Genomic DNA, 13,655 nt, shown 5'->3' with positions numbered 1-13,655 from the left:
AATGCGAAAGTATGGATGTTTGCAAATCCATCGCACAAAAACGGTTTAACGAATAAAAAAAAATGCCACACTGATAAGCTATAAACTGGAATAAGACATGGGATACATTTTACCCCTAAGAGCCTAGCCTATATTGTTTTAATGTATGGCTTTTACGTGCCCAATTGGCGTATTTATAATATAGTTACATGTTTTCTTATCACGCATCCTCCATATTGCGTGTATACCTACTGAATAAGCAGCCTTGCTATAATACCAACATGAATATAAAATGTTATTGTACCTACCTACATTGAACACACCTGCATTTGTGTGAAGAAAGAATTACGTATGTGACACAAACGGCGAAACAAATAAAGACAACCGTTTTCGCGCGGTTCCACGAATTAGCTTTAATTTGTAAGAAATACAATGGATACATTTGTTTAAAGTATTACAAATGTATGAGAATTTTAATGAGGTACCCACATTCCAAAAAAAACGTCAAAGATTCTTCGAGTCTCAAAATTTTGCGGGCAGCTAAAAAGACCTGGCTTTTTAAACCCCGACGCAAAAAGTGGGGTGTTATAAGTTTGACCTCTATCTGTGTCTGTGTGTCTGTATGTCTGTGTTTGTGTGCGTACCGTAGCTCTTAAACGGGTGGACTGATTTCAATGCGGTTATTTTATTTGAAATCAGGTTTTCTAGCAATTGTTCTCAGACATGTTTCATCAAAATCGGTTAAGCCGTTTAAGAGATATTAAAATTTGAAGTGACAAAGTTGGGGGTTTCTGACTTTTTGTTGGTTAGGTTATTGCATGTAAATATATTAGTGAACAGAAGCGTAAGATATTTTTATAATTTGAAACGTCAACTTAGACGACCTTTTGAAAGAGATTAACCTTTATGAAAGATATATATATTATACCTATATATATAGGCTCAATGTTTGCTTAACTGCTGCTTTCTCTTTGCTTGTCTGGCTATTTCAATGTCTATGAGACCAAATAAATAGGTTTAAAATTAAAAGGTAATTGAACGTATTTTTAACGAAGTGACCTCCAATCGAATAAAACGGTAAAGTCGGCTCAAGATGCAGTGAATCGTTTAAAACGGCTGCAAGTAAATAAATTGGGATCGTGTATATTTTACCTGGTTACTTTAATCTTATCAGGAAGCTAATCGAATGGGGTTATTGTACCCTTGCGTTCTTAGACCAGGCAATTTGCTTACGTAGAGAAGATTAGGTACTAACATGAAATGCTTGAAATATTTAAACGTGAAATTACGTTAATTGTATTACAAATTCCGAAGTTAGGTACATAATTTTCAAGGGTTTGTGGTGAATTTGAATAAGTTATGGAACTTTATCATCTGTCACAGATTATAAAAAAAATATTTTCTGTAGGCACTTTATAAAAGTGTCAAGAATGAACGCAGCTGCAGAAAAGCTTAACCGACCCATCGGCAAATCGAGATGTAAAGCAAAATAATTCAAGATTCGAGATTTTTGTGGTTGTAAATGTAAACATTTCTTCGCTTAGAATTTCGCGTCTGTTGAAGGTGATTCTAAGCAAATTGTGCTTAATTAATTCCTAAATACGATTCGTCCTTAACGAAATGTGCACACTGCTGCCTCCACGATAAATACTATCACTATGACATAAACTGCTCTGTTTATTATTGTTTATTATATATAGTGAAGCTCTAGTAATTTTACTGTCCGCAACAGATGGTTTCCAACGGGCTTAACCTTAATTATATCTGGCGAATCCAGGCGAAAGCGAAACTGGTTCTTTGCCGCTTTTTGCCGAGGTGCTGCCAAGTCAGTACGACACGGAAAAACCTTGAAACGCTTATAATATGATCCTTAAAACAGACAATAATAATACAACGGCGTGAGAGGAATTTTGCAGCAAGCCAAATCGGAAACGAATCTTATAAAAGTGAATGATTTTTGTTTCTTACGCTTTTTTTAGAAAGGACGATTATGAAATTTGGTAAGGAGATAGTTGGTGACGCTGGAAAACATGGAAAGTACGTAGGAATATTGTTAAGGAAAATTTTATAGTTCCCTTGGGCGGGCGATAAACGAATTCTTAGCAGACGAAGTCGCAGGCGAAAGTCAGTTAGTAAATAGGAGTGAACACACTGCTACTGCGAGAACTACTTTGTTCCAATTGCACCAAAATGTTTAATTTTTAAAGTTTATTTAAGCCGCCTAAATTTAAAAAACCCGTCGGCATCCATCGTTTTGGTACGTTTGTTTACTAAATACACCTTCAGCCTTATCACCGGTGGTATAATAAACTATAATTACATACCTAAACAAAATGTATGTTACAAAATACGAGTATTAGTAAGGATATCGAGAAGGAGCCTTCCGGTACTTTAGTGTTCTTTCATCACGTCATGTCGGTTCAAAACTTTAAATCGGTAAAACACCCGTTTACCAGGGAGGCTACCACGGTTTCGACACACATCGACGTTCATGTCTTGCCGTCCCGCTAACGCTAATATTGTTTAATACGAGAGTGAGAGGAACGGTACGATACGAACTTCGAATTTCGTAGTGGCCCCCCTGGGGCCGTATCGTCTAACGTTCTGGCACTGGCGATCGCAATAATAATAATAATAATCATGTCGTTCTAGAATATCGCTTGACCTTTGTTTTGTTTTCTCTTTCCAGTCATAATATCGGTGTGCTGGGTGGCCGGCGCGGGAGTGGGGTTTCTCCCGCTGTTTGGGTGGCATGCGGCCGTCGACCCCGCGCCCGACTGCTACTTCGTCGAGGTCATGGACTATAACTTTCTTCTGTTCTTGTACTTCGCTACCATCATGACGCCCAGTGTTCTTCTTGCTGCGTTCTATGCTCACATTTACCGCGTAGTGGTCAAACAGGTAAAGAGTACTAGTTTACGTAGCATAAGATTTGACACATTTTTCCTTGTAACGTTAAGAAACCCAGAGAACGAACCTTGAAGAAATTCTTAGGCCGCCAATATTTGTAGAAATCGTTGGATAATAATGACTCATGGTATTTAAGTATTGTATCGCGTTACAGATTTGTGTTAATTATTTTACGATTTTGTCTTAGAAATCACATGAATTAATCGTAAACAGCACTTTTAGTACAACCAATTATTGTGCAAAAGTAGCACAGTTTTTCATGATTAAGAATGACAGGAGACTATCGTAGCGATACAAGAGACACGCAAACAGAGCTGCTTTTATTGAATAACTACTTGGTTCTTGGCTATGAATTGCAACAAATTGGTTGCGGAGTAGCAATGTTCAATGATTATGGACCTCCACAAAATAATGTTTGAATCAGACAATTATTTGTGCCTATGTGTACCAAATAGATTAACTGATTGTACGATTATGTGTGTCGTGTTGGTGGTAGTTTAAGTGACGTACTTATTTATAAATATACTGTTTACTTTTTCAGATGAGTGAGGTGATGACAGTTGGAGGATCTCATGGGCGCACGGCGGGCGGCACCATGCTTCGGGTCCTTGGCGCGGCACAGAAACGCGAAGTAAAGGCTACACAGAACCTTGCCATCATCGTCTTCTTCTTCATGGTCTGCTGGATCCCCCTTTACACCATCAACGCGGTCAAGGCATTCATGCCGCAATTAGACATTCCAAACCCTCTCACTGATTTCTGCATAATCCTATCTCATCTAAACTCTGCTATAAATCCGCTGCTTTACGCGTACCATCTCAAAGACTTCAGGGCAGCGTTGAAAGGCCTCATATGCACTGTTCTCGGCCGAGGCGTGCCTATACCGGCAGCGTATAGACCACCGGTTCCTATCAGGCGACCAGCTTTAGAAAGATGCAATGCTCTCCGGGAAAGACCGAGAATCTACGTGAATTCGCCAGTTTGGCTTCGTGAGAAAGAGGCGGAGTTGGCAGCGACGCAGCAGGCGAGCAAAGTGCCGGCCACTTCTTTGCCGGTGGCGGCAGACATGGAACCATTTCTCAACCGTGCGGTGGCGGATAGTTCAAGTGGGCGCCACACGCCTGAAGGCCGGGAGAGTGAAGGCATCCCTTACCTCATAGAACAGAACCAAGAAAGGTGTCAGAGTCCGTACAAGCGAGTTGAAGAGCTACTTCGCAGGGTGCGAAGCGTAAACTCCAACCACAGCTGACACGAGTCCCGCCGGGATTTTCCGGCTTACAGCGTCTCCTGAAACCAAAGCTTTAAAATGCCCAAATTGGCATGCCTATTCCAAAGAATACGACTGCTATGAGCAGATTATTATTAGCTTAAGAGCTGACAGTTACATTATCTATATTTGTAAACATTTTAATCTTAGCTAAATCCATATTTTTAAATAAGAGTATTTTCTATAAGAAATGTTTCACGTAGTAGATGTTAATATTATTAAGTTGCAGTGAAAGAATGGAGGTTTGTGTTACCTAACGTTTTTATGCTTGTCAAGAGAGTCAGTCAATGATTGCTTGTTATAAATTAAACATGGAATTAGCAAATTACATTGAAATTTTATTTATTGCCACCATTTCTATCGTTATTATACTACTAGGGGACAGAAAACACGTGTTGCAGTAAAAACCATCCCTGAAAGAATGCATTAAAACTAAAAATATAATTCTTATTTTAACTGGTTACAGGAATATCTCTTTGAATTCAGATTCAGAAGCAAACAACTCTGCCCTAGATTAAAATGATCTCTTACCCTCTAGCTCGGGTGTATCGTGCGTTCGTGTGTATCGTGCTTGTCAATAAAGTCGGTCATTAACTTAATGGATGGTCGGAGTGCATGCATAATTAAAATGGTAGAAAAACTTTACTTAATGGTTTCTATAGAGAAACGCATAAATGACCCTAGTATCGTTAACCCTTATAGAATAGAAGCATAATGAAGGAGTATATCTAATAAGAGCCATAATAAATATGATGAAGTAGCCGCCCGTGTTTCAACGAAGGTGGGTAAGAAAATCCGAGGGTATTTATGGTTTTTAATGTTTAGTTGAAAATTATAATTTCCACTTCGAGTAAATAAAAATGCTTTTTACTCTCTAGTGAAGGGATTTAATGATGTGTTTTACTCTTCGCTACATGAGGCCATATTGACGTACTTGTGGAACACAAGAAGTGAAAAAATTAATAAAAGGAACGTCCAACCTACCAGTGTAAAATGAATCAATGATTGATTGAATTAATTAATAACCATTTTCTTTAGAAACAAGATTCTGTTAAAACTGGTATTTACAACTTGGCCGTTTTTCAGTAAGAGACACACTTTAAAAGTGCTCAACTCTTTTTTTTTATAAATATGGGACCCATCAAAAAACTTCAATGTAAAATTGCAAAATTGTCTCACTGCAAAAATGCTAGTCGAAAATGAACGCCGTCCCCACGTCTGTCTAAACGAAATAAATTCGGCAATTTCGTATGATATCATATGGTAACCCTAATTGGGAAGGACTTGATCGCTGCGCCCCAGTCCAGTTGTGGCAAGAAAAAAATATTTTGCTAGCGCGCTACTTTTTGTCGCTGAATGTATCCCTTTCTACCCAGTAGAGCAGGGATGGCGAACCTTTAGGTAGCAACGTGCCATTGGTGCCACATGCCGTTTGTGATTATTGGGAAAATAATAATAATAAATGCTTTCAACTCGGTAGGTACTGTTTATTTAGTTATTACAAAAATAGAAACATTTTGCTTCAATTATACGCGTAAAATTAAACGAGCAATTCTTGCAATTCAATATATATCGGGGATCTCGGAAACGGCTAAAACGATTTCGATGAAATTTGGTATGTAGTGTTTTCGGGGATGATAAATCGATCTAGCTTGGTGTTATCTCTGGGAAAACGCTTATTAACAAGTTTTATCCCGAGCAAACCTCGGTCGCCCAGGTACTTTAAATTAAAGTAAAACTAGCCGTTACCTGCGACTCCGTCCGCGTAGAATTCGGTTATCGCTATCCCGCGAGAACTATCCGGAATAAAAACCCTCCTATATCCTTCCCCGGGACTTAAAGTATGTTTTACCGAATTTCACCTAAATCGGTTCAGCGGTTTAGACGTGATGAAGTAACAAACAATCAGACTTACATACTTTTGCATTTATTATATGTATTATTTGTAGTGGGATTAGTGTGATTTCTGTTGTTGCAGATTAAATGACAAATAACATTATGTTAGGCTTGTAAGACGTTACTTTTAGCAGAATGCATGCTGAACCAGAGTCATTTGTCTAACAGAGTCTTTAAAAATTAAAACAATCTTAAAAATAAAAGTCAAATATTAAAAAGTCTTTGAAAATAATTACTCGCAGGGCATAGGTTGATATATTGATAAAATAGCACGAGCCAGCTTCTTCAAACAATTAAATGTGTGTGTCTGGTGCATAATTTCCTATTGCATGCGTATTGTGTCGCGTGACGCGTGCCATTGGTTCGCTATCCCTGCAGTAGGGGAATGCGATCTCTTAATTTTTTTGCGTTACTATTGATGTTAGCTTTTGGTGGCTTTTACAGCTTAGAGCGGGTGGGCTGCTAGCTAGATGGGCCGCTCAGCAAGGGGAGTGAGCGCGATAGGAATATGCTGCATCCCGTAGCCCTCTGATATTCTGGCATGTAAGTAAACTTTGTGCCCCGGGGTTGATGCAATCTGCAGTGGTGGCTTTAAGATTATATGAAGTAAGTTTGAGGGACCAGCTCCCTGAAACTGTTCTGCAATTCTTGTGATAAGAGCAAAAGGGAAAGTTTAGTAACTGAACATCCACTCATAAAATACCAGGAAGTCGTAAAATGTTAAATATAATGTTGAATCGTGGCCCATTATGAAGATATTCGTTTCTTTATTATGCAATTATTAATGATGACCTCAGTGTGTCACGTGAACTTAGTAAGTATAGTTGTGCAAGAGACTTGACATCAGCGCCATCTACAACATCAAGTCAGTCAGTCATCTATGAGTAACTTTAAAATTGTCTTCTTGATTGACTCGTTAGTTCCATATCTAAACGAAAGATGTCATGATCAGTTCACGTTTAATCATGATTCCAATTCTTTGAATATTTTGTTTTCTTTTATAAAAATGAGATTTAGGTATAATTTTTTTTAGCACAATTCATGCAAATGGCAAAAAAGGCAAAACAAAAAAAAGAGTTTGTTGAGCGATGCGGTTTGTTGCGCTAGCTAAAGTAGCGCCCTCTTACTATAATATTACAAAGGTATACGCTTGAGGTTAAGGTAAGTTCGGGCTGGCCTGTATAAAGGTCCGCCAGATGTCGCTGTAGAAGTCGCAGCAATGATGTTAGGTGGAATCAACGTAATTTTTTTGTTCTGACCAGTGAAATTACCACAGAAACTAGCTGGTTGAGCCAAATTACCTATTAGTTGATAGGTACCAGCTTATTGTATCTGGCGGTGAAATTCTATTGGTCCGGCTAGGACAGCGGGCTAGGATCGTCTCCTTAGGACGGAACTCTTCAACAGTTAATGGCATTGACCTCAAACTTAGCAAGGATATGTAGTTTGGATAGTGTTGTGAAAAACGCTCATTTCGAGGCTTAAAGACTCGAACCCTAAAGACTCTCGAGGCTTAACGACTCAAAGCCCCCAAAGACAGTTTCTTGCATTCATACGCATAAAATAAGCCAATTTCATTCTCAAATATATAGTCGAGTCTTAAAGACTCTGAAGTCTTAAGGGTTCGAGTCTTTAAGCCTCGAAATTAGCGTTTTCCACAACCTCAAAGTTTGGATGACAATGCAAGTGTAGTCAACAAAAAGTATAGTCAGAAAAAATTGAAATGAAAAAGCTGTTTTTTTAAGCAAAAAATATTTTTAAATTTCACATTCGCATTAGAAGCCATTCTTTATAAATTTTATAATTATTACCCTGCATTGTACTAAACACAGGTTGAAATTTGTGATATTTTTAATGACAGGTGATCAATGCGTAATTATTAGGGTATAGGTCAAGCCGTAATTAAAAACTAACTTATCTTTATTTTTTCTTGGGTTGAAATGGCAGGGACAAAAACGACTTCCAACCTGAGCTAATATTTGGTCGTAAAATGATTCACCTTCGATTTTATCTAATAACAATAACATTGCCTACCTATATAGTTACAAAGACAATACATCGTGCCTGGTTAAAATAAGACGTAAATTGAAGCTTGCCTATCACTGATATTGAAAACATGTCTACTTATAAACTTCCATTTGCAGTAAACATAATTTTCTGTGGAACCCTTAACAAAATTTCATTTTAATCTTGGCCAGCAGCAAAGGTAAGGGAAAATTTCAGCTCAGACTAGCGAAACGGATCCTGCAGGCAAGTCGATAATCTCTTGTTAATGCAAGTATTTGTATTTTTAATGACTGCAAAGAAATAATTCCACAAACTGGAAATAATGTTCGGTGTCAGTAGATACTTTTTTCTCTGCAGCGTGACGCGGTTTAAAATCGGTCCTTTTCTACTTTACTCTTTTTTATATTTAATATCTGTTACAGAATAATGGAATATTTTAGTAACGTTAAGCAAAGAATGAGGGCCAGCAAAGCTAAGCTAAAAGAGAATAGCTTGGATAGCCTGGTTTGGCTGGTTAATTTCGTCCCAAGCATCGTTGGTTTTGACATCTTCAGGGAGAAAATATCCAGTACGTCTCATTGTTATATCTTCAATATCGTCATGCTCATCAGTCGTCTATACTATAGTATCAAAAACCTCAGCTTCAGCACGTATCATAGGCATACTGAAACTAATCATTCATGCGGCATCTAACCATCAATGTTCTACCAAATAAAAATCATTCAGATTCTGATTGTTAGTGCACATTGACATTCTAGCAGTCATATTCCTTCTTTGTATTTACAGTACCGTTTTGGATCTTGCATATTTTCCTTCTGACTTACGTTTACGGGGTCGGCAGCCTCGTGTATCAAGTCAGGGATGCTCAAGTAGCCAGTGACTTCGTCAAGAGCTTCGTCAACGTCTCAATATTTGCTTTGACAGTCAACAACAGCTATTGGTTCTTGACAAAGAGGTAAAAGATTAGTCCTCTGAAAAGTATACTTCTCGTACCAGTCATGTTTTCTAAATTGAGTACTTAGATCAAAACGTGAATCTATTTGTTTGTGTTTTTCTTGACCAGGAACTTATTTTTCATTATAGGCAACTGCTTAAAGAGGTACTAAGGAAAGTTAAAGAAAATGATAACTATGTTATAAGGTCTGGACTTTTTCTCGAGAAGCACGAGCGCTCGCTGTTTTTGATCAAGCGCATATTATTTATATTCTATGGGCTAAACTTAACAAACGAGTTCACTGTGTATTTGCCGAAACGTATGGACGTTAATAAAGAAACCTTTTCTATGACACTTTGTGTGGGTAAGGATGGTCACTTGTGTGTTTTTTAATCATAATCATAATCACGCCAGTTGGTTTATGATTATGAATACAAATTGTTGTTAGATATTGGACTATTTCCTTTCCAAAATGATCTTAATATACTGAGCGGCAAAAAATCTGGCCCTCAAATGTATGAGGTACCTAATAGGTGAAAATGTATGGAGAGGGGCCAAATTTTGTGCCGTTCAGTAGGTATATAACTATGGGAAACAAAACCTTTTTTCATTTCGTTATAATTAGGTTCAAGATAATTATTTACTATTTATAGTGCAACTTCCTTTTCATACAAAAAGTAACGACATCCTTACATCTTTTATCGTAAAGCAACCGAGTCCAAATGTGTAAAAAAAAATAAGTACAAAATTTTTGGCTGACCTCACTTTTTGTTGACTTTAATTGCATTGCCATTCAAACTACAGTTCCGTACCAAATTTCAAGTCGATTCCTTTAACCGTTTAAGATTTCCTTCCTGCGGAGGCGATTCAGGCTTGACCAGCAGAATTTACTGGTTTTACTTAAGTATATGATTGCCGTGGTGGCCTAGTGGTTTGACCTATCGCCTCTCAAACAGAGGGTCGTGGGTTCAAACCCCGGCTCGCACCTCTGAGTTTTTCGAAATTCATGTGCGGAATTACATTTGAAATTTACCACGAGCTTTGCGGTGAAGGAAAACATCGTGAGGAAACCTGCACAACCCGCGAAGCAATTCAATGGTGCGTGTGAAGTTCCCAATCCGCACTGGGCCCGCGTGGGAACTATGGCCCAAGCCCTCTTGTTCTGAGAGGAGGCCTGTGCCCAGCAGTGGGACGTTTATAGGCTGGGATGATGATGACTTAAGTATGCCATAAACTACCTACTAGTGAGTAATAACATGTGTGGTTTGCAAGCATAAACCATTAGATGGCAGTTTAATTTGAACTGGGGTTTTATTAAATATCCATTGGAATTCCGAAAAATTTCGTTGTGGTTTTCATTGTTTTCATTTAAATTGTATGACGAATAACCGTGAAAAAATTCATGTCTTTAGACCTAGCGAATAGATTTTGGGATTTCATATGTATTCCGTCGGAACATCAGGACAAAAAGTAGCTTATGTCTTATTTCATCTGTCTAGCTATGTGCACATCACATTTTATCCAAATCCGTCCATCCGTTGTAGCGTGAACAGTAACAAAAGCACATACGTACGCACTCATAAACTTTCGCATTTATGACATTAGTAGGTAGAGTGCCTATGTTGTGAAATTGCCACGATTGTATTATTTTTAGGAATAATGGCGCACTGTTTTGCTTTCACCCAAAATATATGTGTGCCAAGTGAAAGAGAAATTTCATACATCTTGGCCATAATCACAAGTTACACATAGTAATTATACCACACTTGTTAACATTTTGCTACTACTATACTTACTAACATTATTATTATTAAAATAAAACGTCCTGTTACGTTAACCTACGCTTAACCTAGTTGATAAGTGTAATGATTCTTGCAACTTAGTCTACTGATAACGTAACCATCAAAAAGTTTGAAAACCCCCGACTTTGTCACTTCAAAGTTCAATATCTCAAAAACGGCTGAACCGATTTTGATAAAACATGTCTGAGAACCATCGCTAGAAAACCTGCTATCAAATAAAAAAAACCGCATTCAAATCGGTCCAACCGTTTAAGAGATACGGTGCCACAGACAGACAGACACACACACACACACACACAGACACACCGACACACAGAAATACAGACACACAGACACACATAGCGGTCAAACTTATAACATCCGCTTTTTGCGTTGGGGATTAATAAATGTGCTGTTGTCGTTGCTTTTTGTATATCCTCCAAAGATAATACGTAGATTAGAGTAGTTTATTTGGTACTCGAAACTACCGGGAGACTTACTCATATTAAATTATATTGTACCGGATAACGCACGTCTTAAATAGAGTTTAGCTCGACATGTTTCGGGCTAATTCGTAGCCCTTTTTCTAGGAGCAACGCGACTCGGCGGCTGCCGCAACACGCGCACTGGCTACGAATTAGCTCGAAACATGTCGAACTAGACTCGATTTAAGACGTGAGCTATCCGGTACAATATCATTTTCTTTTCTTTTTCAGGACTCGAACCTCTCACGTCTTCTCCGAACCGGGAAATATGCAAGGCATTTCTTTGTATACAGGAGATGACGATAGTTTCTGTTGTTCTAAATTATCAAACTATGATGCTGCTACTGGTAGCACATACTGCACTCATGTACCAAATACTCTCTGATGAAATAATGACATTCAACACAGTACTCGATGACCATAGCAACTATAAAACAGTTCAAGAAACCTTATCTGTCATTATTTGCCGGCATGCTCTTATTTTAGAGATTACTGATAATCTCAAAGGCTTATACAACATGCCTATGGGTGTGAATTTCGGTTCCAACGCGCTTTGTATGTGTTTCTTCTTTTTCTTGTCTTTTGAGGAATATCTCGGCTTCATGCCCGTAGTGGTGTACTGTTTCTTAGTATTTTTCTTATACTGTTACCTGTGTCAGAGGCTTACGAATGCTGCGGAACTGTTTGCTAGAGCAGTGTACAGCTGCGGTTGGGAAAAAATGAACGTGAAGGAACAGAAAGTGATATATACTATGCTGATGCAGGCTCAGAGACCTGTCGAATTGCTGGCAGCCGACCTCATACCAGTCAATATGTATACATTTGGAAGCACTATTCAAGCTATATATAAGTTTACTACCGTTGTTAAGCTTTAGTGTGTTTATGCAGGACACAATAAAAAGGCTTTAACTGCAGCATATATAATTATCTATTTTATAAACATTTAGATGTAGAAAGCAGTACTGCAAATAAAAAAATCATGATGAGGATATGACTTTTACTATGCTCCATTGAATTGGAAAAAATAAATGTGTTAAAAAATCGTAACTCAAATTAAAAAATATGTCCCAGCTTAGACCCTTAGGTCGTCTTGTAGTCTTTTTTGAATCTCGATTTAAGGCATAAACTGACAGTCCTTGTATGGATCTGACAGGACTTAAGACCACTTAAACCTAGATTAAAAAGCCTGCAAGTGGACGTTAGTCGTAGTTTAAATTAAATCAAAGTTTGGACACAAAACAATCTTTCTCATGCACTGATCTTACGTAGGTACCTAATTATTTAAACATTAACATTAATTTCTGTAGCGCAACATTACTGAAATGAATAAAATTACACAGTATAAAAAAAAGCCAAACCAGGGACACGGAGTGTGTTTCGTTCTCATTGGTTCTCACACACTCAACAGTAGTATAATAGCTCACTGAAAACTTTTCTGCATTTGGTTGCAAAACCTAACGTTTCACGGTGACCTTAACACAAATAGAGCCTTTGTGTATGTTTTGAAATGATTTTGCTTCAATGATTTACTGCGGAACAAAATTGCAACACTTGAATTTAATATAATCATAGACTTTCCATTTTTGACGAGTTGGAAAGAAACTACAGGTTTAATACGATTTTGCTAATATCTGTTTGGTATAACAGTAATTTAGAGATGATGTCTAATTGGTTGAACCAAAGAACAGAAATAGTGAGACTATTATGTTCAAATTGATTTTTTATGGTTTACTATCTCAAAAGTAAAAAAAACCCTAATAGAATCTCCTCGTATCGAGACCACTTTTCTCAGAAATGCGCGGACCTATTGGAAGGTTGAAAATAAGTAACATGGAATATTGAGGGATTAAAGAAATAATTAAGTTTCTAGATTGGAGTGATGAACAGATACAATATTGAAGGTATATTTTAATACAAAAAATCGATTAGGAGCTTGTCGGGCCATGCTCATCAGTGTAGGGTTCCGTAGTTCCCGACCTTGCGCCTTAACTTAACTTTCCCTTTGAAATATTTTTTTACAAAAACTGAAAAAGTACTTCATTGATTAAGTTGAAAATAATTTTCCTAGAAAGTTTTTATTAAGCTTAACTTCCGTGATTTTTTTCATATCTTTGTAGACGTGCGGTTGAAAAGTTAGAGGGGGGGGGGGGAAGAATATTCTTCAACTTTCGGAGTGAATATCACCGAAAATATTCACTTTATAAAAAAATTTTTTTTTGCAAACCCCTATTCATTTTCAAATATCTAACGGCATAACTGATATGTATATTCATGCCAAATTATAGCTTTCTAGTACTAACGGTCTCTGAGCTTAGCCGCGGACAAACAGACAGACAGCCGGACAGACATGGCGAAACTGTAAGCGTTTCTAGTTGACTACGGAACCCTAAAATGGT

General features: G+C 37.7%; 2 protein-coding genes across 2 annotated transcripts in view; both read left to right on the top strand.

The window, feature by feature from the left end:
• LOC141428004 (adenosine receptor A2b-like) overlaps positions 1–4,484 on the top strand; it is a 123,577-nt gene extending 119,093 nt beyond the window's left edge. The window contains exons 2-3 of the mRNA XM_074087661.1: positions 2,669–2,880; positions 3,431–4,484. Of these exons, the coding sequence (XP_073943762.1) occupies positions 2,669–2,880; positions 3,431–4,138 (920 nt within the window). The 3' untranslated portion in view covers positions 4,139–4,484. The remainder of the gene's footprint in view (positions 1–2,668; positions 2,881–3,430) is intronic.
• A 3,812-nt stretch (positions 4,485–8,296) lies between these two features.
• LOC141428006 (uncharacterized) lies at positions 8,297–12,246 on the top strand. Its single transcript, XM_074087663.1, has 5 exons — positions 8,297–8,390; positions 8,482–8,627; positions 8,846–9,014; positions 9,143–9,357; positions 11,491–12,246. The coding sequence occupies exons 2-5, from the start codon at positions 8,486–8,488 to the stop codon at positions 12,132–12,134; spliced, it is 1,170 nt and encodes a 389-aa protein (XP_073943764.1). The 5' UTR covers positions 8,297–8,390; positions 8,482–8,485; the 3' UTR covers positions 12,135–12,246.
• Positions 12,247–13,655: the final 1,409 nt, after the last annotated feature.

This window comes from Choristoneura fumiferana, chromosome 5 (assembly GCF_025370935.1).
Source record: "Choristoneura fumiferana chromosome 5, NRCan_CFum_1, whole genome shotgun sequence".
NCBI classification, from domain to species: Eukaryota; Metazoa; Arthropoda; class Insecta; order Lepidoptera; family Tortricidae; genus Choristoneura; species Choristoneura fumiferana.
This window is presented reverse-complemented; position numbering and strand designations above follow the sequence as displayed.

Coding starts and splice junctions, on each gene's coding strand:
- LOC141428006 (XM_074087663.1), top strand. CDS start 8,486: ATGGAATATTTTAGTAACGTTAAGCAAAGAATGAGGGCCAGCAAAGCT. Junction 9,015..9,142: donor TATTGGTTCTTGACAAAGAG/GTAAAAGATTAG, acceptor TTTTCATTATAG/GCAACTGCTTAAAGAGGTAC. Junction 9,358..11,490: donor TTCTATGACACTTTGTGTGG/GTAAGGATGGTC, acceptor TTTCTTTTTCAG/GACTCGAACCTCTCACGTCT.